The 27,397-nt window shown below is 49.0% G+C and overlaps 1 protein-coding gene across 2 annotated transcripts in view; it reads left to right on the top strand.

Annotated features, from left to right (window-relative positions):
- The window catches only part of ATCAY (ATCAY kinesin light chain interacting caytaxin), a 28,298-nt gene extending 1,421 nt beyond the window's left edge, over positions 1-26,877 (top strand). Inside the window, exons 2-13 of one of the 2 annotated variants that reach the window (XM_030540686.1) lie at positions 1,417-1,548; positions 7,672-7,733; positions 9,439-9,660; positions 10,526-10,711; positions 12,519-12,621; positions 13,329-13,460; positions 15,874-15,960; positions 16,792-16,890; positions 17,225-17,260; positions 20,515-20,550; positions 22,656-22,691; positions 24,509-26,877. In XM_030540686.1, coding sequence (XP_030396546.1) covers positions 1,472-1,548; positions 7,672-7,733; positions 9,439-9,660; positions 10,526-10,711; positions 12,519-12,621; positions 13,329-13,460; positions 15,874-15,960; positions 16,792-16,890; positions 17,225-17,260; positions 20,515-20,550; positions 22,656-22,691; positions 24,509-24,518 — 1,086 coding nt within the window. In that variant the 5' untranslated portion in view covers positions 1,417-1,471 and the 3' untranslated portion in view covers positions 24,519-26,877. Of the gene's footprint in view, positions 1-1,416; positions 1,549-7,671; positions 7,734-9,438; positions 9,661-10,525; positions 10,712-12,518; positions 12,622-13,328; positions 13,461-15,873; positions 15,961-16,791; positions 16,891-17,224; positions 17,261-20,514; positions 20,551-22,652; positions 22,692-24,508 lie in introns of both variants that reach the window. The other variant, XM_030540685.1, reaches the window with a different exon arrangement.
- Positions 26,878-27,397: the final 520 nt, after the last annotated feature.

Below are 27,397 nucleotides of genomic sequence, written 5' to 3'. Positions count from 1 at the left end.
AAATTCCTGCTGACTGCATTTCAAGCTTCAGGCGTGCAAGGAATATATACGGCCAGGCCCTAGATACGATGGGCATGAGTCTCCTTGGCCGGAAGCATAAAGAGGTCACCAAGCGAGAGTCAGCCACAGTCACGGTCACTCTGAGACCCCTTAGCACTGCCAAAGGCCTGAATATAAATGAGAACCTGGCCCCATTGGTCCTGATTCGGCCTTTCCTTGCACTAGTGACTGCACTGAAGTGAATGGAGTTATGTCAGTATAAACCACATGGAAGCGGGCGCAGAGCCAAGGCCCATACGCAGTCATGTCCCTATATGGCGTTTTTATAAAAATGGGACCCCAGACAAGTGATGAATGGCAGAAGGCTAATACGTGTATCTCCTGAGTGAAGGAGAGCCAGCATCTTCCTCACAGAAGTCCTTCCTCATAGACCCCTCTCTTCCTCTCTCAGTGTGGGGGGTGGGGGGGTTAGCTGGGTGGCAATATAGAACATCACCCAGAAATTTCTCTGTGCAACAGAAGAGATTAACATCCACAGGAGACAGCAACATAGAAACAGGTGTCACTGCCACATAACCTGAAAGTAATCTTGTATTGTTATCCTTTAAACCCGTACTGAATGTCCATTGGCCAGCGTGTTGGTTAACGTCAATTATTAGTAGTACGGCAGAATCAAATCTGAAAGGTAAGCCTGCATGCCACAGAACAGAGCATGCTGGGTCCCTGTGGTTTGCTGCAATGGCTCTGCTCAGAACTAGCATCTCAAAGGGTAAGCGATAGGCCATTTGCTGCGGTCGCATTTTATACGGAGCCTATGCTCCAGGGCCAGTTGATTTGTTTTTATCCAGGGGTGTCAGTAGCCCCAAAACACCATGCCCAGGGGCTCACTGGCACATGCTTTTATAAAGCCACTGTGTTTTATGTAGAAAGTCTAGAGAGTCACATCAGATCTGAAAAAGCAGCAAAGAATCCTGTGGCACCTTATAGACTAACAGACGTTTTGGAGCATGAGCTTTCGTGGGTGAATACCCACTTCCTCAGATGCATGTAATGGAAATATTCAGGGGCAGGTATATATATGTGTGCTAGCAAGCAAGCTAGAGATAACGAGGTCAGTTCAATCAGGGAGGATGAGGCCCTGTTCTAGCAGTTGAGGTGTGAAAACCAAGAAAGGAGAAACTGGTTCTGTAATTGGCAAGCCATTCACAGTCTTTGTTCAATCCTGAAGACTGAAGACTCCCCTCACCCCTGACCCACATCTGGAGCAATATTTTCCAAATAGCTTCTGATGTTGGAACAGATCAGAACCAAAACCCCGGACTCCCAAGCTCCTGAGAGTGGGCTGCAGATCCTGAAGGCTGTAGCTTTACGCTCAGCATTCAGCCTGTTGCCATACAGTTGTGTCTCCTGTTCCAGACCAAGCCCCTTGGCAGGTGAAACCTAGTGTGGCCAGAGTCTCCCCCCGAGCGCGATGGGCACCACCGAAGCCACGCTGCGGATGGAGAACGTGGAGGTGAAGGAGGAGTGGCAGGACGAGGACTTCCCCAGGTCTGTTCTGGTAACGCTGCAGCTAAAGGCCAGGGAAAATGGTACTAGGGAGCAATAGGACACCTGAGTCTGACAAAGCTCAGGCAAACTGTCATTCAGAAAGCAGGGATTTTGCAAGGATGGCTCACGGCCCTTTTTAAAATATTTGCATGGCAATAATCTCGCATCACACTCACACCTCCTTGGGCACTCAGATACCAGAGTGAGGGGCCTGGTGGTCATGTGATAGTTAGCCAGGTGGACGTGCCTCCTTCTCTGGTCTAAGATGCAGGGAGTGGGTCCTCAAAGAAAGCAATTCTGCAAGTACTTACTCAAGAGAGCAGCCCCAATGAGGCGATTGAAGTCAATGGGACTACTTGGGTGAGTAACTGCAACACGACACCGTGATGAGTTGCAGAATCAGGTCCTAACTGCTCCCCCACCGAGCTGTCAGCCAGCCATATAGAGAAAGATGGAGTTGCATCTGCTCCGAGTCGCGCCCGATCTGAATTTTTGCCTCCGGCCCCTAGCACAGAACCCATCTCTCCCAGCTCCAGGCTTCAGCATGTACCCAGCACCTCGCTACACCCGTGCGTATCTCTCGGGACACAGCGTGCAGCTGGTGCCGATGAATGGGGTGGAGCGGTGCTGCCTGAATGCTGTGAGGACGCCTTTCAAGCAGCGAGCCTCTCTTCCCAGCTGCAGCGGAATTGCTGCTGCCGAGGCTACAGCCACCCTGTGTTCATAGGACAGTGGGCCCGCTGTGTAATTCGGCCTGTTAAGTCCGCTACCTTGGCAAGGCCAACCACTGTAGTCAGAGGTCTCCTGTCCTCCTTGTTGGATGATTCGCTTGGCTCTGTTCATGCAAGTTCCAGCTGCAGGGCTCATCCAAGCACCTCTGTCTGCAGCCCACTGTACCCCGCTAGGTTTTGTTCACTCTGCGTCCTCCCCGAGCACAAGAACGAGACTCAGCCAGGTCTTTGTGTTGCTAGAAGATGGGAACACCCCTCGCTTATTCCAGGGAGGGGCAAAATGGCAAAGTTGGCCCTGAGCCGGGGATCTGCCGCAAGGCTGGACAGCAGTCGTGACTTCCCCAAACGTTCTTTTTATTTCTATGACAGAAGCATCTAGAGGAACTAGGATCCCAACTGAGCTCAGACCCTGCCGCCCCTCCCCCATTGTGCTTGGTGCTGTACAAACACCGCGACCAACAGGCCCGCGTCTCCTGAGTCCCGGTCCAGTGCACTAGCCACTAGGTCACACTGCTATGTCTATGCAGGAGCCACAAAGCCCCATTTTCTTCAGCAAATTCACTATCTTCTCATAATAACATAGCATTTCTGTTGGGTTTCCCCCCTCCATCTCAAGGAGGGTCGATAGCCTTTATTCCCATTGTGCAGAATAGGAAACGGAAGCACAAATAGCTGAGGTGATGTACCCTAGGCCACGCAGCAAATCAGTGGCGGCATTGTGAACTCAGCCCAGGTGCCTTGAATACCAGGCACCTCTGGCCTAGCCGCTAGACCACACTCCAGCCTCCTGCATAGGGATTAAACAGGGAAAGACCTTTAATGTAAATCAGTCCTAACCAAGAACTGTCACTTGACACAGGAGCCCCCGCTGGACTGGCAGAATTTAGCTGGGGTTGGAGAATTTATTTAAAGGTATTTTCACATTCAAATCACAAAGGCTGTCCCTTCCATCTTGCCTTCCAGCCCGTATCTCTCTGCTGGATGATGTGCTGAACAACTGTATTTGCTCAGCTGCCATTAGCCCCTCTGGCTCCGAAGGTGCAGGCTGTCCCTACAAAGATCCCCTCTGGGTGAAGCGAATTCAGCGCCTGGCCAAGGGCAGAATGTGAACTTTCCCCAGAGCCAGCTGCTTCTTGGGGTGACTTTCCTGTTCCCTGGTAGCAAAGGGTTGGTACCCACCGTTGCACGACTAGGCTGAGCTCTGTCACCCAGGCTGAGAATAACCTAAGTTGCACCAGCAAGAAGAGACTCCTCCCCCTCTTCCCTAGAGCTCCCTGAAGGTTTACGCTTCTAGCTCCAGCATGTCTCAGCTGTTTGTGTGACTCTGGTCCTGCAGTGATGCTGTAGTGATGCGAGAGGGTGGATGCAGGAGCATGCTCACTGTGTCTCTAGCATCCATCTAATCACAGCAGAGGCGCAGGCTGTTTGCTGCCTGAGAGCAGGTGCCTCATAGGGTGAAACTGGCCAGCAGATGATCAGTATGGAGCAAAACGGTGGCCCATGACCCTTAGAAAAGCTGCTTTATTCAGGAAACTCTGGAAAAGGGAAAGATTCTTAAGCTAGCTGTGTGGGAAGGAAAATCCAAGGGCAGACTTACTCTAGGAAATGGGAGACAGCAGTCTAAGCATCCTTTGGAAAGGCAAGGAAGACCCCGTACCTCTGACTTTTAGACAGATACTATTGCTAAATGAAAAGAATCTGAAATCCCACATCAGCGTCATAACCCCCTGAGCCCCACGGCAGCTGGTATTTTGATATACCCAAGCCAGATGGCTTTTTTTTTTTTTTGACGGTGCATTACCCGACTGTGTCAGGCATCAGAGGGTTAGACCAGTCACAGAACCAACCAGGGAAAGAGAGAGAGAAAGACTTTGTGTGTGTGTGTGTGTATCTTTTAGAGGCAGGGCCAATGTGCCTTTAATCAGAACTCGTGCACTCATTAATATCCAACAACCTGGCTCCAAGGAGATTATCCCTTCATCTGAATATTTATACAGTTTCATTTGATGGTTGTGGTGGTGTGTCAGTGCAAAAGGCAATCTCTCTAGTTTTGTAGGGCATGTGCAGTCTTTCCCCCTTGCACAGGGTTGCTCTGAGACTGGCCTGTTCTCGGGGGGCCTCCGTCCCTGAACTCGCAAATCTTCACACCGCAGCCCCTAGCAAGCCCTGGATAGTGGAATGCAAGTTCTAGTTCGGGTTATTAGGCACCAGGCAGAAGGAACGCAGCCTGACGTTTTGCACAGCGTGCTGGATGTCAGAATAACATACATCATTCACGCGCCAGAGAGAGCCTACGGAGCTCAGCTGGGCAGACTACAAGTGGACGTGGGCGAGACGTGTTGCTTAACATATGCAAAGTGTGGGCCAGATTCTGATCTCATTTACCCCTGGGTAGATCCACGGGCCTCCTTGAAATGATGCAGGACTTGCACCCGTGTGACTGAGTGCAGAATCTGGCCCTGGCCCTTGCATCTAAAAGCAAAGCTTTCCGTTACACTGGCATGGCTGAAACCTCCGGCTAGCAGCAACCATCTTGCAGAAAAGGGAGGTTTACGGCCCAGCAGAAAGTCAGAAGCTGCCTCTGGAGCTGTGACCAGGGGCTATGGTATTGCTCAGTGAGCGAGCACCCTGGCCTTTTGCTCCCCGAGATATGGCTGTAAATTCTTGTGTAGGGAAACGATACAGTGTGCCTGGGTCCTATTTGTGTGTATTACAAAACCACTGCAGCTTTTTTGGTGGGGGAGTTGGGAATCATCAGTTTCTGCACAAGGGTGGGCCAGGATAGAAATGGGAGAGGCTTGAGACAGAGCATAGCATGGAGGTGCCCAGTTCTCCTGAGTTTTAAGGCCACAGACTCCCTTTGCCCCAATCACCGAACCTCGGCATCGGTTTCCCCACCCATATAAAGGCCACAATAATACTGAAAGGGTTCGTTAGTTAATATCTGCAAGGTACCTTGACAAGGGTGGCAGGTATAATAGGCCAGGGGAGGCTGTGCCACCAGACCCCCGGTTGTGGGGCTTGGGGGGGAAGTTTTTGATGTATTATGCCCCAGGCCGGTTCCGGGGGTGGCTGAGGAGGCGGTATGTGCTATTCAGCTTCCTGGGCTCCTCAGTAATGTCTCTGGATTGTGTAGCAAATCCTGTCTCTTCAGCTGCCCGGAACCTGCCTGGGGCATAGCAAAAGTTTCTTCCAGACCCTTTTCCCAGGGCAGCTTGGGGTTTAGGGAGGGACGATACAGCGTGGCTGCAGCTGGCCCAGGATTCTTCTGGGCAGGTGGGGCTAGGGGCTCCTCCAGCCAAGGGGTTGGAACTCAGGGCTCCTCCGGGCATGGGGGGCGTATGGGGCATGGGGCTCTGGCTGCGGGGAGAGGGAGGGCGGCAGGCATAAGGGGCAGAGTCAGGACTCCCTCCCCGAAGGTGGCTCCACCCACCACCCATGTGCCTTGAAGAGAACGAGTAAAAGGCAGTTGCCGGGGTATGTTGCAGATTAGGGCTGAGGTGTGACCTGCAGATTTGTGGGTAGAAAAATTGCAAAGTGGGCCATGGGATAAATTTTTCCCCCACCTTCTTTGAGCAGAAGTATGAAATCAGGCCCCAGCTGACCGGCCCTGGGTGGGTGCTGACATGCCCAGAGTCTGTTCACTTTACAGTTCTTGGCAGGACACAGGAAGGTTGGGGACTCCTTCAGGGAAGGCCAGGGTGGGTGAATGCAGCAGCCAAATCCACCTGCTCTGAGCAGTGAGTGCAGCCCATCGAGTAGCTGAGCTCCAAGGCATCAGCGGGGCGTTGTCTTTAGTCCATTTCCCCTTCCGGCTGTCAAGGGGCGCACACAGGGCCATGCTGTCTGGGCTGCGGACACAGCAGGGGAAGGGTTAAATCCAAACCAGAAACTTTAAATGAAAACCCAAGAGAACACGTCAATGCACTTTGCAATGCGTAAAACTTGACAACAGCCCGGCTGCTGCTGCGCTAAACCCACGACTTACCATGCTGGTCCCACTGTTTCCTTGTGTTCCTCCATCGCACTGTCTCCATCTGCTGTGTCTTCTCTTATCCTTTGATTGGAAGCTCCTTGGGGCATGGACCATCTGTTTGTTCTGTGTTTGCCGAGCACAATGGGGCCCTGGCCCATGACTGGGTCTCTTATGTGAATACTTTATTATTCATTATTATTATTAGATTCAGAGAGGAGCCTCATCTGGGCGGCCAAGGTAACAAGAGTGTAAGGTGCCTTGCAATAGTGAGAATGACTAAACAAGAATCCACCAAGCAGGGGAGGGAACAGGTTGTCCAGGTTCAGCAGCTCTGCTAGACTCACCTCTCCGTCAACATCCCATCTGTGGGTTTCATACAGTTTAATAAGGGAGAGTGAGGACGTCTTTTGGCGCTTTGGGGGGGTAAAAGAGAGTTTGCCTTGTTGCCCTTGGCTCAAATGTCCACTCTTCTTGCTGAGTGGCAGCAGTATGTCTGGCTGCTGCCTCGCACCCCAGAAGTGGCTGCATTTCAGTGGGGATGTGATGTGATGTGTGTGTGTAAGTATGTGTGTTCATATAGATAGTTCCTAAAGTACCTTGGAACGCAAAATGCTATAGAAATAAATGGCAGTTGATTAGGTTATGCCCAGTCTATTCCAAATGGGATGGACCCAACTCAACTATTGCGTCTGGTTGAAATGCTCACCAGCGCAGCGACAACGCTATCGATCTCTCACTCCATTGTGGGCAGCACCGTCTGCCCATGTGTACAAGGTCAGGGGCGCAAAGCCAGCCGAGCAACAGCTTCGTAGCTCAGGATCAAGTATTATCTTCTAAAGCTCCTCATACTCCGAGCTGAAGGCCTCTTCTGACCCTACATCCCTGCCCAGCAATTAGAGTTGGCCAGGATAGATCTACTGTTCTCCATCCTTAGATGAACCAGTTTCGGGCTCAATCTTTCTCAATCCAGAGCTCTTTGCATTGAAAGACTCTCTTCCCTGGGGTCCTTCGCTGCCTGCTTATTCTGGATACATGGCAGATCCTATCTTCTTTGGCTGGTCTCTTCTTGTCCATTTTGTGGCTTGCTCCAGAGCTTTTTAAACCTATGACCCATTTTCCCCTCTATTCCTTTGCATCCGTTGGGAATTGATCTCTTTTGCTAGGAAGTTGGATGGGAGGAGGCATTGCCTTGAGGATAACTGGTCCTGTCCTATTTGGTATTAGGGTGGGGGACGTCTTCCTGATGGATTTTTAAATGATGTTGTACCTTGAATTCGATAAATACGATGGGCCCAATATACTTAAAGATAGTCGTTACGAAGCCCAGGGAGCTGGGATGAATGGACTTTAATAATGGCATCTCTGCTAATTGTGCTTTCTTTGCCTCCTGGACCCTTTGCTCTGGCTGGCTTGCAGACCCCTCCCAGAAGAGACAGGAATGGACTCCCTGGGCAGCCCCGCAGATGAGAACGCATCCAGTAAGTATCAGCCTTGCCTCGTTGGGCTTCGAAGAGGGTATTTTGTTGAGCCCCGTGGGCAGCAGGCCGTGGTTAGAGAAGAGAGAGAACAAATTCCCTTCAAGTCTCGGCAAAAAATCTTGCCTGGGGGACGAAACCAAGAACCATTTGAGTGTGTTGCAGAGTCACAACAAGCTGGGGAAACGGGCATTTTTGCAGTGCTGAGCACTCCCATGGACTCCTATTGGAATTGGGGGTGTTCAGCCCCTTCAAATTATGTCCCATTGCTCTCAGCTTCCTTGAGTGGGATGCCCCATGGCGTCCATCCGGCTGGCAGCCAGCCTGCGACCCGGCTGTGCCTGCAGCCTCAGTGAGTTGCTGCAAAGCAGTCGGAAGACTTTGAAAAGCCAGAGGCTCATTGAGAAGCTGAGCAATTGCTGCCATCCTTCACTTTGCTCAGAACAGAGTTCAGACCAGAACGTTCATCACAATTATTTGATCGAGCTTTGCTGGGCACCTGGACTCCTGAAAAACAGAGCAGATACAACGGCTCCACCCGCTCCACGAACGGAGCCGCCAGAATATTATTTAGCACTTGTTTAATAGGGAGAGAATAAGAACCCTAAGGAGCAATCCTTATTAATATCTATTCTTTGCATTGCTGGGGCAGCTCAGAGCCTAGTCCTGGGCCAGGACTGGATGCTGTACATTATGCTAGGTGCTGCACAAACACGGCACAAAAAGATGGTTGCATTAGTGGCCCCAAACATGTTTGTTCCCTCTCTGGTTTGTTTATCCGTGAAGGAAAAGTTGTTCTGTTCACCCCCATGCTTTGAGCTCTGCAGCTGTCATTGTGGTTGGCTATTGAGGGTAGACTTCCCCTAAGATAAGAGAAGTGTGTTTAGCATCATAGATAGGATTGAGAGAACAAGTGACTGGGCTAAGGCCCTACCTGGAAGTCAGTGGCAGAGCCAGAATGAGCACTCAGGAATTCCTTCGTCACAACCATACATTTAATTCACTGTCCCATGCGGCCTCCTATGTGATGGCAGCAAATCACCATCACCGATCAGCCATAGCAAGGGTTCCAGAGACCAAATCATGCACACAATTATCAGGCTCTTAACTAGGCGCAAATAAGGGTTCTAGCATCGTTAGGCCCCAAATTGGTCTATTCTTATGGTTATTTATATTTTAATAGAGTTTTCAGCCACAGTTTCCTGCTTGGTATAGCTAGGGCCTCTGTGCCTCAGTTTCCCCATCTGTAAGATAGTGATAATGATTCTGACCTGTCTCATGGGGGCTTGTGAAGATCAATTAGTTAGCACTATGTTAATGCTAAGTATTATTAACTGAACAGAGACGCTGGACCCAGAGAAAGTTCAGTCTCAGTAACCTGCCCGACTCAGGGAGGAATGACTCTGTAAGCACTTCAGAAGAAGGGCTGTATTTTGCAGTGTGCAGGGACCTCATTGGAACAGAGAGCTGTGAGTCAGGGCACCTGCCTTCTACTCCTGACTCTTGCCACTGACTCACTCTCTTGGCTTGGACACGTGCTTAACATTTCTGTGCCTCAGTTTAACCCCCCTTTAAAATGGGGATAAAATGACTGACTGCACAGGGCTGTAAGGCTGCTGCACAGATGCAAGGATCGGGCAAAGCAAAGTCTTGCTGCAAGGGTGGATGATCAGGACAAGCTGATGCTTACTTTCCTCTTCCCTTGCAGCTCCCCCTAACAGTTTGAACTTTAACGGAGCTCATCGGAAGCGCAAGACGCTCATAGCCCCTGAAATCAACATTTCCCTGGACCAAAGTGAGGGTTCCATGCTGTCCGATGACTTCCTGGACACGCCCGATGACCTGGACATCAATGTGGATGACATCGAAACCCCGGATGAGACGGACTCCCTGGAGTTCCTGGGCAACGGGAATGAACTGGAGTGGGAAGGTAAAAGGCCAGTGTGGGGTGGATTTTGCTAGGACTTGGGGCTTGTCTTGGGTTAACTTCAACCCTCTTTCTTTTGACTCTGCTGTTCCCTAGCTGTGACACGTAGCTCCGTTGTATACCGTTTGCCCTCAGTATGTTCAAGGCTGACGGTATGGCACAGCCTCAGCTGTAGTCAATTGTCAGCCTCCGGTGAAGTCAATGGAGTTACCAGGATGTTAAATTTAATTACACCATCGTCGCTATTACTGAGTGGGTCAGCTATGGTCACTTCTTGGAGCAGATCCTGTGCACTGCTTAGGACTAAAGCAAGAATTGCCTCTCCCGTTGTGGGCTCCAGGCTTAGCTGCTTCAGTTGGCCATCATTAATGGTGTCTAGAAATTTTATCTCTGCATCCCATCCTGAGGTGGCAGATTCTCAGTTTGTGGGTGTTACGGTCTCTTATTGTCCTGCATGGAGAGCACACTGAGACTCCAGCTTGTATTCTTAAGGCATGCATTCTGAATGTCGTCTGAACTGTGTTGCTGTGAGGAAGGGGGTTTTCACACCTGAAGAGACACAGCTATGCTGATGTAAGTTTTCAGTGTAAATCATAAAATATCAGGGTTGGAAGGGACCTCAGCTAGTCCAACCCCCTGCTCAAAGCAGGACCAATCCCCAGACAAATTTCTACCCCAGTTCCCTAAATGGCCCCCGCAAGGATTGAACTCAAAACCCTGGATTTAGGAGGGCAATGCTCAAACCACTGAGCTATCCCTCCCTGTCCCCTGACCAGCCATTTGTTACAGCACAGCCTAGATAAGCACCGTAGACCTCTGTCCAGTCTCAAGGAGAAGCTTACCAGAGCTTTCACTTTCCCTCTTCCAGATGATACACCGGTGGCCACAGCCAAGAACATGCCCGGAAACAGCGCAGACCTCTTTGGGGACGGGGTGGTGGAAGATGGTAGCGCTACCAATGGGAGACTGTGGAGGACGGTTATCATTGGGGAGCAGGAACACCGCATTGACCTGCAGATGATCAAACCCTACATGAAAGTGGTGACACATGGAGGTGAGGTTTGGGAAGACCATGGTGCCTCAGAAATGCACTGGCCTGTTGGCCTTCCTTATAAAATATTGCTTCTTGGGATGATAGGGCAGGAAGAGATGTAGCAACTGCATAGGCAGCAGGTGAACCACAGGCTCAGGGAGGCTAGCTCCGCCCTGACCCTTGTGGCCGAGGCCCCACCCCTCCTCTCCCACTTCCCCTGCCGGAGCCCAGAACCCCCCAGCACTGAGCAGGTGGCTCAGCCCCCAGCCCCCCCAAACCCAGAGTGCTGGGCGGGCAGGAAAGCATGTGCACCAGCTCCAGCCGCCCGGAGTCCCTGGCCACAGGCCAGCCTCCATTAGCCCCAGACCAGAGCCCGGGGCCATGGAGGAAGAGCTGCAGAGCTCTGGGAAGCAGGAGGGAGCCTGGGGGCGGAACATGGGCAGGGCCACACAAGGCCACACAGCCTCCCCTGGCCTTTGATACCCGCCACCCACGAGCAACTGGTTGTCTTGGCCATCAGTAAGGAGAGCCGGTTCCCCATATCATACACGGTAGCTATCCCACTCAACACGGCAACATTCACATCACTAAATCTGATTGGGATTATTTTAACTCAACTTTTTTCCGATGAAAAACTGGCCCTTTCCCTTTGCAGGAAAGGGCCAGTTTCAATGCACTGCCTGTTTGGAAAAATGTTTGGGGAAAAAAAGTTTTGAAATTGTCAAACCATTCTGTTTTGACCTTTTCAAAGCAAAAAGTTTCCCTCATTTGGTCCAAAATGACTATTTGTTTCAAAATTTAAGTTAATTCGTAGTCCATGTAAAACAAATTTTTAAAAGATTGAAAGCAGATGTTTTGATTGACCTGAATTGGAGGTCTTGTTGATTTTTCATTTGCAAAAATTTTCAAGATTTTGATTTTTCATCCTAGGACAGGATAAAATATCAAAAATCTTCCAGGGATGGGAAAACCATTTTCTACCCAGCTCTGTATGTCACCCAAAAACACCTAGCTACATAATAGACAGCATACAGGAACTGATGCAGCAAGAGATCCCGGGTCTGGTCTTTCTCAGATGTGCAGGACACCTTCAGCTTACACTGAAGTCCACTGCAGCTGCAGAATCTAAGCAGCTCTGAAAACCAGACCCTGGTATCTCAGATTGGATACCCAAATACTAAGGCACCAGACATCATGGCCGCTTTTGAAAATTCGTGGTTAGCAACGAGTCAATGGTACAACCAGGAATATCGTTCCTTGTCCTGTGCTTTGACATCAGACCATATTTCTCCCAAATACAAAGACTGGTCTATATCCAAAGACTGAACAATGAGCTGACCATTCCGAATATGGGGCCTGACAGAGCACGTTAATATCACCTGGGAGGCCGTTGTTTTCATCCCCTAGGTAAAATTTTCCTGGACTGGCTCATAAGTTGGGCTCTCTCAGTCAATGGCCTCTACCTCTGGAACTCAATTTCCTTGGGAATTTGCCAAAATCCTAATCTGCACAGCTTCGTGGCACTCTGCAAACCTTAGTTATTCACAAATAAGCCCTGAGCTGCTACAACAACAGGAGCTTTATAAACTAATACAACAAAGCGAATGTTGCATTTCATCTCTCCCCGGCCGTGATCCTGCCTAGTTCCTCCTGCATGTAGCTCAGTGGGAGTTCTGTGCAAGGTCAGGACCTCTCTGGGGATGGGGTGGTGTCCCACAACACAGCATAAGCACGGACCTGGCTGCAGAAGCACTTCATTGTTTTCCGTTTTGACCTCTTGTCTCTGTCTCACTTAAGTGGCCATGCTGTCTGTCTCTCTCTCCATTAGGGTACTACGGAGAAGGTCTCAATGCTATCATTGTCTTTGCTGCCTGCTATCTCCCAGACAGCAATCTAGCTGACTACCATTACATCATGGAGAACCTCTTCTTGTAAGTTACTATGCCAAGTTGCATGACGGAGGGGAGGCATAAAGTGTCCCAGGTCCCTGGGTAACCTCAGAATCTGTGGCACTCACTGGGACTTTACATGGAGCACCTCAACTGGGAAACGAGGCAAGATGGAATCCATGCCAGTTGTACAGGGTGCTGCTGTGTATCTGGCTGAATACTACTGGATGACCTGATGTCCTCAGTGTCTTCTTACATGCCCAATGGTCCAAATTCTGACCCAAGACAGATACTTCAAAGTGGCTTCATATATAGCATTAAGGTGCGCCCGTATGCTGGCCAGCAATAAATGCATGTCCACAGTAGAAATTATCCATCTGAGGCTACTGCTGTGCAAAGGACCTTATGGACATAAATGTATGGACCACCGTTCCTGATCTCTAGGCCCCACCTAAGCTTACCCCTCCATGGCTCCTGCAAAGGTGCGTCACGGTGGATTTGAAACATCTTCTCCAAGTCTCAAAACCCACAAGGATAGATAGGTCAGATTTTCAGTTACAATGTTCCTTTGAACCTTCTTTTGGCCAAATACAGCGACCTGGGTCACAATACAGAGTCAGAATAGATTGAAAAATGGTGGGGCTGGGAGAGAGGGTATATACAAATAAACAAAGAAACCCTGCTGTATGTATTGAAGCTTCAATCCCTGCAATCCCACTCCATTGCTGCTTTGGATTTTCACCCGATAGGTACGTGATCAGTAGCTTGGAGCTGCTGGTGGCCGAGGACTACATGATCGTGTACCTGAATGGAGCCACACCACGTCGGAGGATGCCGGGCCTGGGCTGGCTGAAGAAATGCTACCAGATGATAGACAGAAGGTGAGGAACGCCCTCTGTGGGCAGATTATTTCCATGATTGTCCATTGCACTATACACCCAGCTTAAGGCACCACCAAAACAATACAAAGGAACCTTAGTGTACTTGAGACTCAGCCCCAAAGCTGAACGCTGATTTGGCTCTTCGGCGCCCACGTAAGGTATGTTAGGACTGGATGCATACAGAGGACTGAGACCCCATCTATAGGGGGTGGAATTTAAAGTGCAGATGAAGCAGCAGAAAATTGCTGAGCACGACAAGTCCCGGGGGCATGGATCCATCCTGCTGAGCGAAAAGGGGACAAAGTCAGCAGAATTGTTTCTCCCCAGGTATCATTCCACATCTCCCATGAGGCACCAGGGACTCTTTCAAAGCAATGCACTGGGAAAGCCAGCCTGCAGTGCCGAATGGGCCCCAGCAGGAGGAGCTGTTGGGTTTGCTTCCTCATTACACTCACTGGTCATTCATTCCTGATTGCCATGTTCACACTTGGCAACCTGCCCCAAGTTGTTATATATGAAGACAAAGATGCAGCATATACAGACTAGGGGGTCCATAAACAAGAAAACACAGAGTCACTTCCACTTTAATTGAATTGTCTCGTTAGCACTGACACCTTCCCCCACCACCACTTGCTAAGGCAACTCCCATCTTTTCATGCACTCTGTATATATACCTGCTACTGTTTTTTTTTCCACTCCATGTATCTGATGAAGTGGGTTCTAGCCCACAAAAGCTTATGCCCAAATACATTGGTTAGTCTCTGAGGTGTCACAAGGACTCTTCATTGTTTTTGCTGATACAGACTAACGCGGCTGCCACTCCGAAACTGGGTAAGAATAGACGTTACCATTTTAAACCTAACCAGTGTCTCATAAGTGTCTTGCCACAAGAAGTCAGACCATGTTAGTATTAGAGCTGAGTGGGTCTAATATTTATTTAATTTTCTTTCTTGACATAGGAATTCGATACAATGCTCCCGTCAGATATTTCTAAGTTATTATCTACGAAAACACTAAAGTTTTCAGTTGCCTAAATAGCCCCTGGAATCCCCGTTAAAGTTGTGTGTGTCGTCGTCCCCCAATCTGAAATGGCGCCCCCTGGGGGCAGGCATGGAATTTGTAACGCCCTCCCACACACACAGCCCTGTTTGCCTCACTGGAACCGCCCCCCCTCCAAATATAGAAATCAAACTACACCTGTGCTCACCTGAGGGGTGGCAGATCCCTCCTCCTTCTCCTCCTCCAGTGAAGGGGCACTGGAAACAGGGGGTTCCCACATCCCAGCTGAGTATGCTACCCACTGCGTTCAAAGTTATAAGGGAGCCCCCCACCCCAGCCCACCCCACCCCACCATCTTGTGGCTGAGAATCCCAGGCAGAAAAAGGAACCTATCTCCATGAGAGGGGCAGGGCGGGACACCTCTCTCTAGCTAGCTTGGGCAAGGAGCCTCCTGGAGCTCTGGCTTTTGTGATTTCCATTCTGAGGCACCTGGCTCTCCCCATTCATTGTATAGGGAACTCAGACCCCGAACTTGGGCTCTGTGAATCCCAGTGATTTTCTAGGCACCTAAACGTGCACTGCCGGCCTAAGACCCTTCGGGTGACTAGCCCATTGCTGCTTTAGGACTAGAACAGATTTTCTCTTCCAAGGGACGTGGCGGGGGCCAGGGCGGGTGCAAGGATGTTTCACGGCCTAGGTGAAACTTCCACCTTGCACCCCCCTCCACATGCCCTGTGGCAGCTTTCCACCTCCCGTGGCAGCTCCCCACCCCAGCTTACCTCTGCTCTGCCTCCTCCCTGAGCACGCTGTCGCCACTTGGCTTCTCCTGCCTCCCAGGCTTACAGTGCCAATCAGTTGTTTGGCGCCACAAGCCTTGGAGGGAGAGAAGCAGAGCGGGGCAGTGTGCTCAGGGGAGGAGGCGGAGCAGAGGTGAGCTGGGGTGGGGAGTGGTTCCCCTGTGTGCCACCCCTCCCTTGCTGCAGGTGGCCCTCCCCACGCCCCCCTGTCCTAGGTCCCTCCGCCTAAATGCCGATGACGACCGGGGTGGCCGAAGATCCAGCCACCCTGGTTGTCGCCGAAGGACCCGAAATGCCCCCCCCAAATGCTAGTGCCCTAGGCGACCACCTAGGTCACCTAATGGGTTGCACCAGCCCTGGTGGGGGCCCTATTATCATCAGAGTGTCTCAAACAAGGCGGGGGTGAATTGCTGAAGAATACACTGTAGGAACATTCCTACAACAGCTACAGGTGGTGGGACTTTGCCCTAGCAGGTCTTCTCCTTCTCTAACTTATGTGATCCTGTGGGTCCAATCCTGCCCCGACACTGGAGTAAACCCCTGAAATCCACGGAGTCCCCCAGGAGTTCAGAAGCAAGGCCTTTGCGTCTAACCTTTCACCTCTGACCTTTCCGCAGGCTCCGGAAAAACCTGAAAGCTTTGATAATCGTGCACCCTTCGTGGTTCATCCGGACAGTGCTGGCTATATCCAGGCCCTTCATCAGGTGAACAAAGAACTCTCCCTCATCCTAGTGGGTTTTGGAAAGGCAATTCAACCTTTTGCCAATCTCTACATGTTAGAGAGCAGGATGAGGGCTACACGAGGAGCAGATTATTCCACCTGGGTCTAGTGCAGGGTTCTTCCCGCTTCCTCTGAATCATCTGGCACTGGCCACCGTCAGAGAGAATACACTGAGCTTGATGGACCTTCTCTCTGATTGAGCCTGGCGAGCCCCGTGTTCCTGTTACCCTACTGAGGCAGCCAGAAATGGAGGCTGGGTTTTTGTGGCCGGAAATTTGCTCACTGGGAGAGGGGAAAGGTGTCCTAGTGGTGCTGGGGTGAGGGGGGGGGATGTTTTTATTTTTATCAAGTTCTTATAACAACTAAAGGAACAATTGGGCAGCTCCTGACGTGGGCCGGGTGGGTGCTCTAGCATGGAGGACTCTAAACCAAATTCTCTCCCCCCAGGAGTTAGTGTAAGATCCGGTGCAAGAGCTCTGGTTCTTTGAGAAGTTCCAGATGCCTTAGCCCCAGCCTCTCCCAGTAGGGGTCAGTGTAGAGACTGGTGTAACAACTCATAGGAGAGGCACTCACAGCTCTCCCAGCAAAAGTTACTGTCAAAAGAGTGAAATGAAGTTGGGAGCAGGAGAACCCCACTCTAGATGTCTGAACTGTTCACAGTCTCTGGCTAAAGGGAAGCCTTCGTTTTGGGTCACATCCCAGTTGCATTGAAATCAACAGCAAAACTCCCATAGACTTCAATAGGATCTGGCTACATGTCCCAGATAGTCACCGTTCTAAGCTCTTCAAGGGTGCATGTTCTCTCCTCTGTCAGTGTGAAGTTTATCAACAAGATCCAGTACGTTCACAGTCTGGAAGAACTGGAGCAGATTATCCCCATGGAGCACGTCCAGATTCCTGACTGCCTCCTACAGTGAGTATCGCAGGGACCTCTTACTTGAAAACCTGGCAACTCTGGAGGCCACAGTCCATTAGCGCCTCACCATGTGCACCTGTTCCCCGTGCTTCAGAGAGGAAGGATGGTCCCGTTCAGGAGGCCTGGCTGTCGTCTAGTCCCAGCTCAACTCATTGCTTGGCCTTGGACAAGTCCTACCCGCTCTGTGCCTCTAGCAGGAAATGCAAGAGAGAGGACACATTAACTCTTTGTATTCTAGAGTCACTGCTTGCCCCAGGTTCTTTCGCCTTTAAAGTGAGTGCTGCGCTTTGCTGGCAGCGACATTTAAGGAAATCTCTCTTGTTCATTGCAGGTACGAAGAGGAAAGAATCAAAGCCAGGAAAGAAAGGTAAAAAATCAGCTTTGGGGGGAATGGGGCTCCTATTGTTCTAAAGATTTCTCCTATGGGAGTTACAGCCAGTAAATTGTGTGTTCCTCATCACCCAGGCAACCCGTTTGGTCTATATTTGACTTTTCCTGATATTCATCCACAACAGGCACACAATGCAAACCCCAGGCTTCCCCATAGGTTTTAACTCAACCTGCTAACTTGTGTGAAACCTGCCAACTGCCTAGTCCCCACTAGGATTTTACCTCTGGTTAGCTAACTTGAGTTAACAATGTATGTTTTCCCTAGTGAAGATGCCCCCTGTGGTAATTTCAACCCTCACCTTCCATCCAGAGGAAGAACCTGTCCCCCAGCTAACACCTCAACACGTCACAAAAACAGTCCCCCAGAATAAACCTGCCGTGGAACTACTTAGCCCGAGTCTCAGTTAGGCAAAGGGCTTGTCTACACAAGGAGTTGTTCCTGCTTAACTGTCCCTGCCTAATTCCGTGTGTGGACGCTCTTATTCTGGAATACCACACGTGGAGTTAATCAGGAACCACTTGCCATCCAGACAAGCTCTAAAGCCTCTTTAAGGCTGTTTTGCCTCATCACGGTGGTGTAAAGTGGCAGGAAATGTAATTTATGCTCTCATTAAGGCCAGACAGGTGTAAAGGGACCTTACTATAAATGCGAATTGGGTCCATTATATCCAAATTTGTTTTATTTCCATGTTTTAAGCCACCTCATCTGATAAAAAAAAAATCCTGAATTAGGTTCTATTACCACAACTCATGCCAATAGCATACAGTACATTACAGTACCCTGTGCTAAAAGCAGAGGGGGATAAGGAAAGGAAGCCAAGCTAGCTGAGTCAGTTTGCGTCCAGGGAGGTTTGTTACAACCAAATGTCTCATTATGCCTGGGTCTCACTACCATAGACAGAACAAATCAAATGTTAATAGAGTGACCAGACAGCAAGTGTGAAAAATCAGGACAGAGGGTGGGGGGTAATAGGAGCCTATATAAGAAAAAGACCCCAAAATCAGGACTGTGCCTAGAAAATCGGGACATCTGGTCACCCTAAATGTTAGCAACCTGGGAGGAGGAACGCTTGCCACAGGCCCGAGCCATGGTGACCATTCCAGACCAAAAGCACGACAACCCAAGTCAGAATTATGCCCCTGACTTGTGAACTCTCACACACGAGAAAACTTTGGCATGCAAATACGCCCATTGGGTGCGCACAAGTAACTGTATCTATGTGAGCAGAGCTGTCCTTACCCATACGTAAAGTAGGCAGCTGCATAGGGCACCAGGAAATCTGGGGAACCACATTTCCTGGTGCCCTGCACAGCTGTGTGCTGCTCCAACCACTGCTCCGCCTCTTCCCCAGGGCCCCCGCCCCTGCTCCGCCCCAGCCCCCCTCTTCCCACCCCTGCTCTGCCCCAGCCCACCCCCACTCTCCTGAGCTCTGCACCATGGCCTGGCCTGCATTCAGCGGTGGCGGGAAGTGTGGACCCGGCCCCAGCTGCGCAGCTGGTGAGTGGTTGCCCCCCTGCCCCCAAGCCAGCCCCCCCCACAGAGGCCTGGGGCCCGCCCCTCCCCTCGCAGAGCCCTGAGGACAGCCCCCCTGCTCCCTGCTGCAGGTGCCTGGGGCCCCACACACGCAGGGGGGGCTGCATAGCTAGTGACGGCCCAGCACATGACCCTCTCATAAACAAATGAGAGAAATATAACCTAGACAACCCTACTATAGGGCTGATGCACAACTGGTTGGAATCCTGTACTCAGAGAGAAGTTATCAGTGGTTCGCAGTCTAGTTGGAAGGGCGGCCCTGGGAAAAATAAACGTTTAAAAACCTTCTGCATCTCAGCACAAACCCACTTTCAAGAAAACTTCTTTTCAAATCACTTTTACAAGGTATCACTGGTTCTCAGCATCAGCTTGTGCTAAAAGGCACTAAAGGTCATTAAAGGGTTGGACAAATATTTTCCATCAAAACTTTTTTTGGATTGTAAACTAGGGGGTTTTAAAAAGCAGGAAAAAAAACCACAGAAAATGTCTGCTTTCCTTCAAAATTTGTTGTGGTTTTTTTTAACTGAAAAGCTGAAAATAGTCTGCCAAAACCTGAACATGGTTTGGGGTTTCAGAAGTGTGCGGCCCAATATTTGCTGCTTGCTCTGTTTGATTGTTTAAAATTGCTTTAAAAAAATCCAAAACTTTTAAACCACCTTAGCTTGTGACCAAACGCCTGAGCCCATCCAGTCAGAGATTTTTCCAGGTTTCTGATACTCTGTTGGCCTACTTGACTCATATCTGTCTCCATAACTTTGGGTTCATTTAGGTTAGAACCTAAGAACATAAGAATGGCCATACTGGGTCAGACCAAAGGTCCATCCAGCCCAGTATCCTGTCTACCGACAGTGGCCAATGCCAAGTGCCCAAGAGGGAGTAAACCTAACAGGTAATGATCAAGTGATCTCTCTCCTGCCATCCATCTCCACCCTCTGAAAAATGGAGGCTAGGGCCACCATTCCTTACCCATCCGGGCCAATAGTCATTAATGGATTTAACCTCCATGAATGTATCTGTTTCCTAGAAACTGACTCCATGGGGTCCCTCACAAACTGGAGACGGTTACGGTGGGTTTGTCTTTAGTATTGCTGATGTACATAGTCCACAAACTGAGCATTTGAGCTTGCTCTAGCCCCAAGTTATTAGAAGTAATCAGTGCGGTATTCCTTTAAATTGCTTGAGCTGATCAAACAAAAAAAAAACTGCAAGATTCTCTAAAGCTCAAAAACTGTCACAAATGTAAAATTAGTGCAGCCAGCAGTCTCAAAGGGCTAGTCCTGGGAGACAAGGTGACTCACTCGAGCAACGGCTGCAAGATCAGGACCATCATGAGCAATAGAGGTACATAGCACTTTACATCTTCAGAACACTATACCCTACCATAAAGGCGAAATTGATCTGTAATAAGCAAGAGAAAATGGAAAGGTCTGGATCTCGGTATTTTAATAGAATCGTAGATTTAAGGCCAGAAGGAACCATTACGATCATCTAGTTTGATCTCCTACATAACACTGGTCGAAGAACCCCTCCTATTAACTTCTGCATCAGGCCAAATCATGCTAGGTGGAGACACGGCATCTCATTCAGAAAGATGTCCAGTCTTGATTTAGAAGCTGCATGTGCTGGAGAAGCCAGTGTGTCCCTTTCACATTGGCTGCTCTCAGTCGGTAGATTTTAAATAAGTTTTATCGTTACAGGGCAGAGGAGAAACAAGACATGGCAGAGAAAGAAAGGTAAATACCCTGCACTTGTCGGTAAGCTGCATGCAATGACTGCATCTCAGCTCCTGCCTTGTTCATTGTTCTTGGGTCTGTTCCATTGAAAAGATGGTGGAAGTGGTTGAAAACATTGTGATAAAAGCTAGCGGGGAAAATCTAGTTAGCAAATCAGCAAGATCTCCAGAAAGAAAAGGAAGGGAACACACTTGGCCATAGGACTTAGCTGGTGCATACTTCAAGAAGATTCTAACCCTACTAAAGACCAGCCTGCTCTTAGCATAACCAACAATCCTATTGTGTAGCAGCTCACAAAGTCAGTTGCTGCCATCAAACCCCACACCCTAATGCATGTGACTGCTCAACTGTGTATTCATGGGCCACAGTGAAAAGACAACATGTTACAATGCAAATCCCTCCTGAATCACTGAAGCCAGGGAGCTCCAGCGTAGATAATCCTGGCACTCACCCGGGGAGTCGCATATCAAAGGATGTGAAACCAGGGGCAGAGAGTGTCGTTCTTGGGAACCAAGAGACGATTTGGGGTTTCCAAATTTCTAATTTCTGAAAACTGGACCCTAAAGCAGGAGTGTCAGAACCTCTCCCCTCCCCCACCACACCCTGCTCCGCCTCTTCCTATGAGGCCCTGCCCCTGCTCGCTCCTCTCCACGCCTCCCCTGTCACTCACTGCTCTCCCCCTTCCTCCTCACTGGATCCTCTCCACCTCCCTCCCCCGACCAGCTGGCCTCCCTCTGCTCTGGGGCTGGGTCAGGAGCTGCAGCCCCTGACACAGATCCTGCCTGCCCACGAGATGCAGGTAGGAGGCGGTCCTGGCTGAGCAGGGACTAGCATGGGTTAATGACCTGGTGCCTCCCCACTCCCCAAGTGGTAACCAGACTTTTGGTGTCTTCAGTTGGACCTTCCAGTTGAAACCCGGACACCTGGCAATCCTAAGAAGATTTTGTGAGAAAGGAAATGAGAGACTTTTGGAATTCATGCTGTCCCTGCAGGGAAATTGATTCTACCTTGCTCTTAGCCCAAAGGCAATGAATAAAGGGAGAACTTTGCAGACTTTTATTGCATCATAGCCATTCCGCCCCCATTTGGGGTAAGGTTTAATTCCTTCCATCAGCCTGGGACTTTGCCTTTGCCAGTTTCTCTCTCCCATTTACACCAGGAAAAACCCCACCCACGGGTGTAGGTCAACATCTTTATAGACATAAACGTGGCAACAATCTTCTGGAAACAGAAATTTGAAGAGGGGTGCAGCTGACGGGTAGCTCTCTGAAGAGCCACCCCCTGAAACTATCAGATGGCCCTTTGGGGAATGACCTTAAAACACAGCTGGGTGATTCCCAGGCATTTTGGAATTGTCCAAGTTAGCGAATTCTCTAAGCCTAGTACCAGGCCTCGCTGTTCCTAGATACCAATAGGACAAGGCCTCGCTGTATCACCTCCCCCGGGTCCCAACTCAGATGAGCCCAACTCCTGTTCTAGAGATTGAAATATTTACATAGAAATATTTACATCTGTGACTGTGTAAAGAATACATAGGTCAGCTTGATCTCGCTCCGTTATTGGTTTTCATCTGTTTGAATGGATTCCTGGCAGTGCTCTTAAACTTCAAAGAGCTGGAAGCACACTGTGGTCAGGGAATGGAGCCAGAGAACCACAATGTCACATGACGTGGTCTCCTGACCCTGTGTAGCAATGTTCGTCTCTGATGTTGCATCACTGCAAAGGACAGGGCCAAATTCTGCTGCTAGGTAAAGCTGGGCAACTCCTTGGAACTCCTGGGTACAGCTAGAAGCAGAATATGACCCTCCAGCATCATCGCAAAGCAATGACAAATGCCAGACTGCAGTGTCAAGACCTCATGCCATGATTAGTTGACAGCTTTGGTTCTGACTCTATTTAAACACAGAGTCTTCCTTTCTGCTCCTGAAGGGGAAGGTGGGTCTTCCTGATAGTCCCTCCCCAGGATAAGATCAAACCTGGGAGACGCCACCAGAGCTGCCTGTGTCACTCCAAAGAACCCCATGAGACTCTAGGACCATTAGCTGAGGATGACAGATGTGTAGTGCAAATTTGCTTATTCACTGCAACGTTTCTCTCCCAAGCAGGCCTGTGCTGCCGCCGAGGGAGGATCAGGAAACCAGGTTGGAATGAAACCTATTTCTAATTCAGAATCTAAAATTTGTTTTCATTCTTTCTGCCATGCAATGACACTTCTTGACATTCCTACCAGCAAATGCTGCAACTATATTACTTATAGGGACATAGGAGTTCCCAGATTGGATCTGATCCAAGATCCATCTAGCCCCGTGTCCTGTCTCTGACAGTGGCCAGTGCCAAATGCTTTCCAGGAAGGTGCAAGAACCCTGCTGCAGACACTGTGGGCTAATCTGCCCTCCGCATAAGGTTCAACCAGAGTGTAATGGTTAGAGATTGGCTTAATCCCTGAAGGACAAGGTTTAAAATCCCTGCCAACATTTTTGTTGCCCTTAATTATGCCATTCGTTGGAATACAGAGATCTTGGCTCTGGTCTGGGTCTATCTGAATTAGCAGAACTGTCTCTTGGGATTGAGCTAATGTTCATCAAGCATGACTATGGCCAGGTCTACACTCAAAAGCTACATCGCCCAGGGATGTGAGAAGTCCACGCCCCTAAGCAATGTAGTTAAGCCGACCTAACCCCCAGTGTAGACAGTGCTGGGTCACCGGGAGAGTCCGTCTGTCAGCCTAGCAACCACCTCGGGGGCAGGTGGCTTCACGACGGCGGTGGGAGAACTCCTCCCATCGCTGTAACAAGTGTTTGCACTAAAGTGCTACAGTGTAGACATGTCCTGACTGGCATTCCTTAATGCTTCCACTATCCTCAAGCACAGAAACACCTGCTGGAGACACAAGTATCTTGCTGACGGAGTTTAATAGCAGAGAAACGCGTGACCCATTAGGAAGGGTTGGGTGGGGTGTAGTGTTAGCAAGTCCTTGAGCTGCTGGATGGAGACACTGGGCTTCGAATGATCTCGCGCTGCAGGAGAGTATGTATTATGAGATGCTAAAAGTGATGAGCCAGGGAACTCTTTATCGTCTCCTGCTCTGCTACCAGAGAATGAGGCTGGGCTAGTCAGCGGGCCCCAGGCAGTAGCCTGCATTGATGATGTTTAAGTACTGGCCATCAGAAGTTACTGTAACCAGTTAGAAATGTTCATTAACATCAAGGATCATACAATTGGTGGAAGGAAACAAACATCAACCCCCTAAAAGTCTACTGGACAACACACAGAATGTTTAAAAAGTGGAACAGCTGTAATCTACAGCACGTAAGGGAACGTATAGATCACAACGTTGGAAATACCTAGAGTTCTTAAGGGCCCAGGGCCGGCGCTTCCATTTAGGTGACCTAGGCAATCACCTAGGGCGCCAGGATTATTGGGGGGCGTTATTTTTTCAGAGGGGGCGGCAGGCGGCTCCGGTGGACCTGCAGCAGCTACACCAGAGCCGCGGGACCAGCGGACCCTCCGCAGGAACGCCTGCGGCAGGTCCACCTGAGCCTCGGAACCGGCCCACGGGGCAACAAAATGGCCGTGCGCCTAGGGCACCAAAAACACTGGCACTGCTCCTGTAAGGGCCCCATTAAACGTGACCCTGCCGCTCTTACTCATATGAGTAGACCGTAGCCATCAATGGACTACAGGCAGGAATAAGTACTACTTTGGGGCAAATAAAAACTTTCCAGTTTTGGACCCTCCATCCTTATTCAGCCAAAATGCCCACTGAAGTGAATAGGAGTTTTGGGAAAGGGATGCCTTCATGAGGTGGCCTGACACATATTTGGCTTGCAGAATTTTATGGAGGATTAAACTCCTGCGTATCCATATTATTTGGGATGCTTAGCTATTTGGCTTTCAAAGCATAAGATTTCTTACAATTTGCCCTCTAAAATGTCCCTGTCTTTCTCTCCCCTCCTAGCATGTCATGAATAGAAATAACAAGGAATGAATGGAAGCGGAGAACGATGCAGCCTGGCAGTCACCCACTGTAAATGCCCTTCCTGGTACAAGATCTAGTCATCTTCTCATTCCAACTCCTGTAAGATCAAGGAACCTGCCTCCCCCGTCTCAGAGATGCAAAGTCCTTTAAAGCTTCTGGAAACATTTTATTTAAGGAAAGAATAATCCAAGAATAGCACTTTCTAGGACAGGCTCCTGTTTCTACAATGGCTTGTGGCAAGAGATAAATAATGCAAACTTATACAATATTTCCTCTTAGCTCATGAGCATCACCCCATAGTCCATCACAGCCCCCAGCCCAAAAGAAGAGGTCTATTTTTTTTTAAATGTATAAAACTCTTCCCCAACTTGCTGCTGGCCAGCACTGTGCAATTTTGCTTTCAGTTGCACATCAGTTTCCTCCACATAGCGATTCCGATGGCCATGGCCCTACGTTAACTAACGCAGGGACTGGGAAGAGTGAGTTTTCCTCCCTTTCAGATATGGTGTAAGTTTCTTCCAGTAGATACTGAGTGTCACCAAGCCTTTGGCCAACACATTTCCCCCATCCCTGGCTCCTGTGCCTCCTACATCCTTGCTGGTTCAGCTTGCTAGCTAGCTCATGGTGAAACTTATCTATGAATGAGTGTGATGATGTTTAATTTGTCCTGTCCCTCTTCATAAGGTTCTCACAGATAAAAGACTATACTCTGAAAGCAGGATCCTCTATCTCGGATGCCACCTTAGCCAGAATCCTTCTATAAGCATTTTCTCACAGCATGGCACAAAGGAAGACCTATTCTTATGAAGGGACCTTATGGACTGGGAAGTTTTTCACCCCTCTTCTTTGTATAGATGACACTGGACAATCATCCACTCTTTATACCTCCTATTGCAAAAACAAGCTGCTAAATGTTCCTAAATTCTCTTCCTGGGTGGTGAGAGTCTGGTCTGAGCAAAGGGCGGATTGTAGCATGACCAGCACAAACGCAGGTTGGGAATCTTGCAAATATGAAGACGGGGAATTGTATGGACATGCAGGTGCTCAGCTCTGAAGCGATGCAGACACGGTATCAGGACTTTAAACACGTGGTTTGGGGGATCATGAGGCTTTTTCAGCAGAGGAGAGAAGAATTTGAACAAGCAGAAATCAGGCAACGTGATTTGTAAACCCCTGTCTTAGCCCAGGGTCAGCCTATGCAAACAATCTCGCACATGCACAAGGTAAAACCCCTTACGGATGAGTTCTGCAGCTGAAGAATTATCTGAGAATCTCAGTGATCAAGAGACATTTTATAACTGGTGTCCCTGGTGGATCTTGTGTACAGAGCCCCAACGGTCCAGCTATTCATTCCCATTTGAAATTAATACCACTTCACTCTGCTGTAAAACCCCACAGGAGGGCAACGCTGGCAAAGCAAGATTTTCTGAACAAAGGAATCAGCTTTCTGTAAAATGCAGAGCATTGCTTTTTATTCTTTCCCATCATTAACAATGGCAGAGGAGCAGAGAGTACACTGGCTAACCATATACTTGCCAATGTTCTTATCTTCTCATGTTCTGCATGTTTCTCCTATATTGTGGGCAGAAGGTTTTCAGTGGGATGCATGACTCTTCAGTCATGGATTTATTTACTGGGCAGACACATGCATGGAAGGAGAGGAGAGCTGCAGTGATATCATGACCCCCAGGAGCAGAAGAACTTGATGCTTTCTCTTGCAGGCATGTTAAAAAGAAGTAACCGTTCATTTGCCAAGCGTTCATAAAGCCACCTGGCTTCCTGGAAATTTCACTCGTAGCCAATTGCTGGGTGTAGAGGTAGGATTTCTGTCCTACAAACAAAAGAAAGCAGCACTTAAATTTTTTTGGAGTTTGAGTTTTACACAAAATAAGACAAAAAAAAAGGACATTTTGTACTAAACATTCCAAAAAACTCGGCAGTCACTTAGTTTCAAGGCAAGAAGCAGTAGTCAGAATATGTAAGGGTTAATCTGGTCCACAAACAGACTGGTCCAAAACCCATTGGAGTGCATAGAAAAACTCCCCCTGACCTCAAAGAACTTTGGAACACACTCAGAATAAATCGCTACAGCCCTTACTGTGATGCAGAACATGCGAATTCCCCTTTGCTATCAGAAATTCCCGGGCCTAGACTTTCGCTTTCATTCTGAGAACACTTTCCTGCATTTCAATGGAAGTCAAGAATGCAATAAACTGTATGATATTGCAGGGTGGAAGGGAGTTGTAAAGTCATATCATGAGCAGTTTGGTAGAACATTAAAGAGATGTTTGAAATCCAACCCCAGAAACCTCTACCACGTCTGTAGTAACTCAATACTTCAGCAAAAATGTTCATAACACCCCAGTCAGTGGACTAACACCGTTCTGGCACATGTGCTGCTGGGGAAAAAAAGATTTATCTTCAATCTTGAGACCTTGAGAATTAAAACGTTGATCGTGAATAGTAACCACAATAGGTGAACTTTTTTAAACACCATCATTTGCAGCGTTAGCAGAGAAACCACAGAAAGGATGGACCTGAAGATTGAAGTATTAGTACCTTATGAGGTAGGTCCTCCACAATGGGGTTGAGGTTTGAGGATATTAAAATATACATCATCTATTTCATTGCACATACAGGGAAGGTAATTCATTGAAATGGAGAACGCCAATTTTAATTTCATAAAATGAGCTAATTTTTTTTTTAAGTACACTTTCTGGTAGAGCACTCTTTAAACAGGATATCCTAGATTTTTTTTAAAAAACCTTTGAGAGATTTTCTGCTTCCCAGCTGATGTCTTTATAAGGATCTTTTCAATATGAAAGAAACTGAGTATACAGGAGAAAAAGTGAAACAGATGATACACAC

Source organism: Gopherus evgoodei, chromosome 22 (assembly GCF_007399415.2).
Source record: "Gopherus evgoodei ecotype Sinaloan lineage chromosome 22, rGopEvg1_v1.p, whole genome shotgun sequence".
In the NCBI taxonomy this organism is placed as follows: domain Eukaryota; kingdom Metazoa; phylum Chordata; order Testudines; family Testudinidae; genus Gopherus; species Gopherus evgoodei.
Note: the sequence above shows the minus strand (reverse complement) of the source record. Positions and strands in the feature narration are given on the sequence as shown.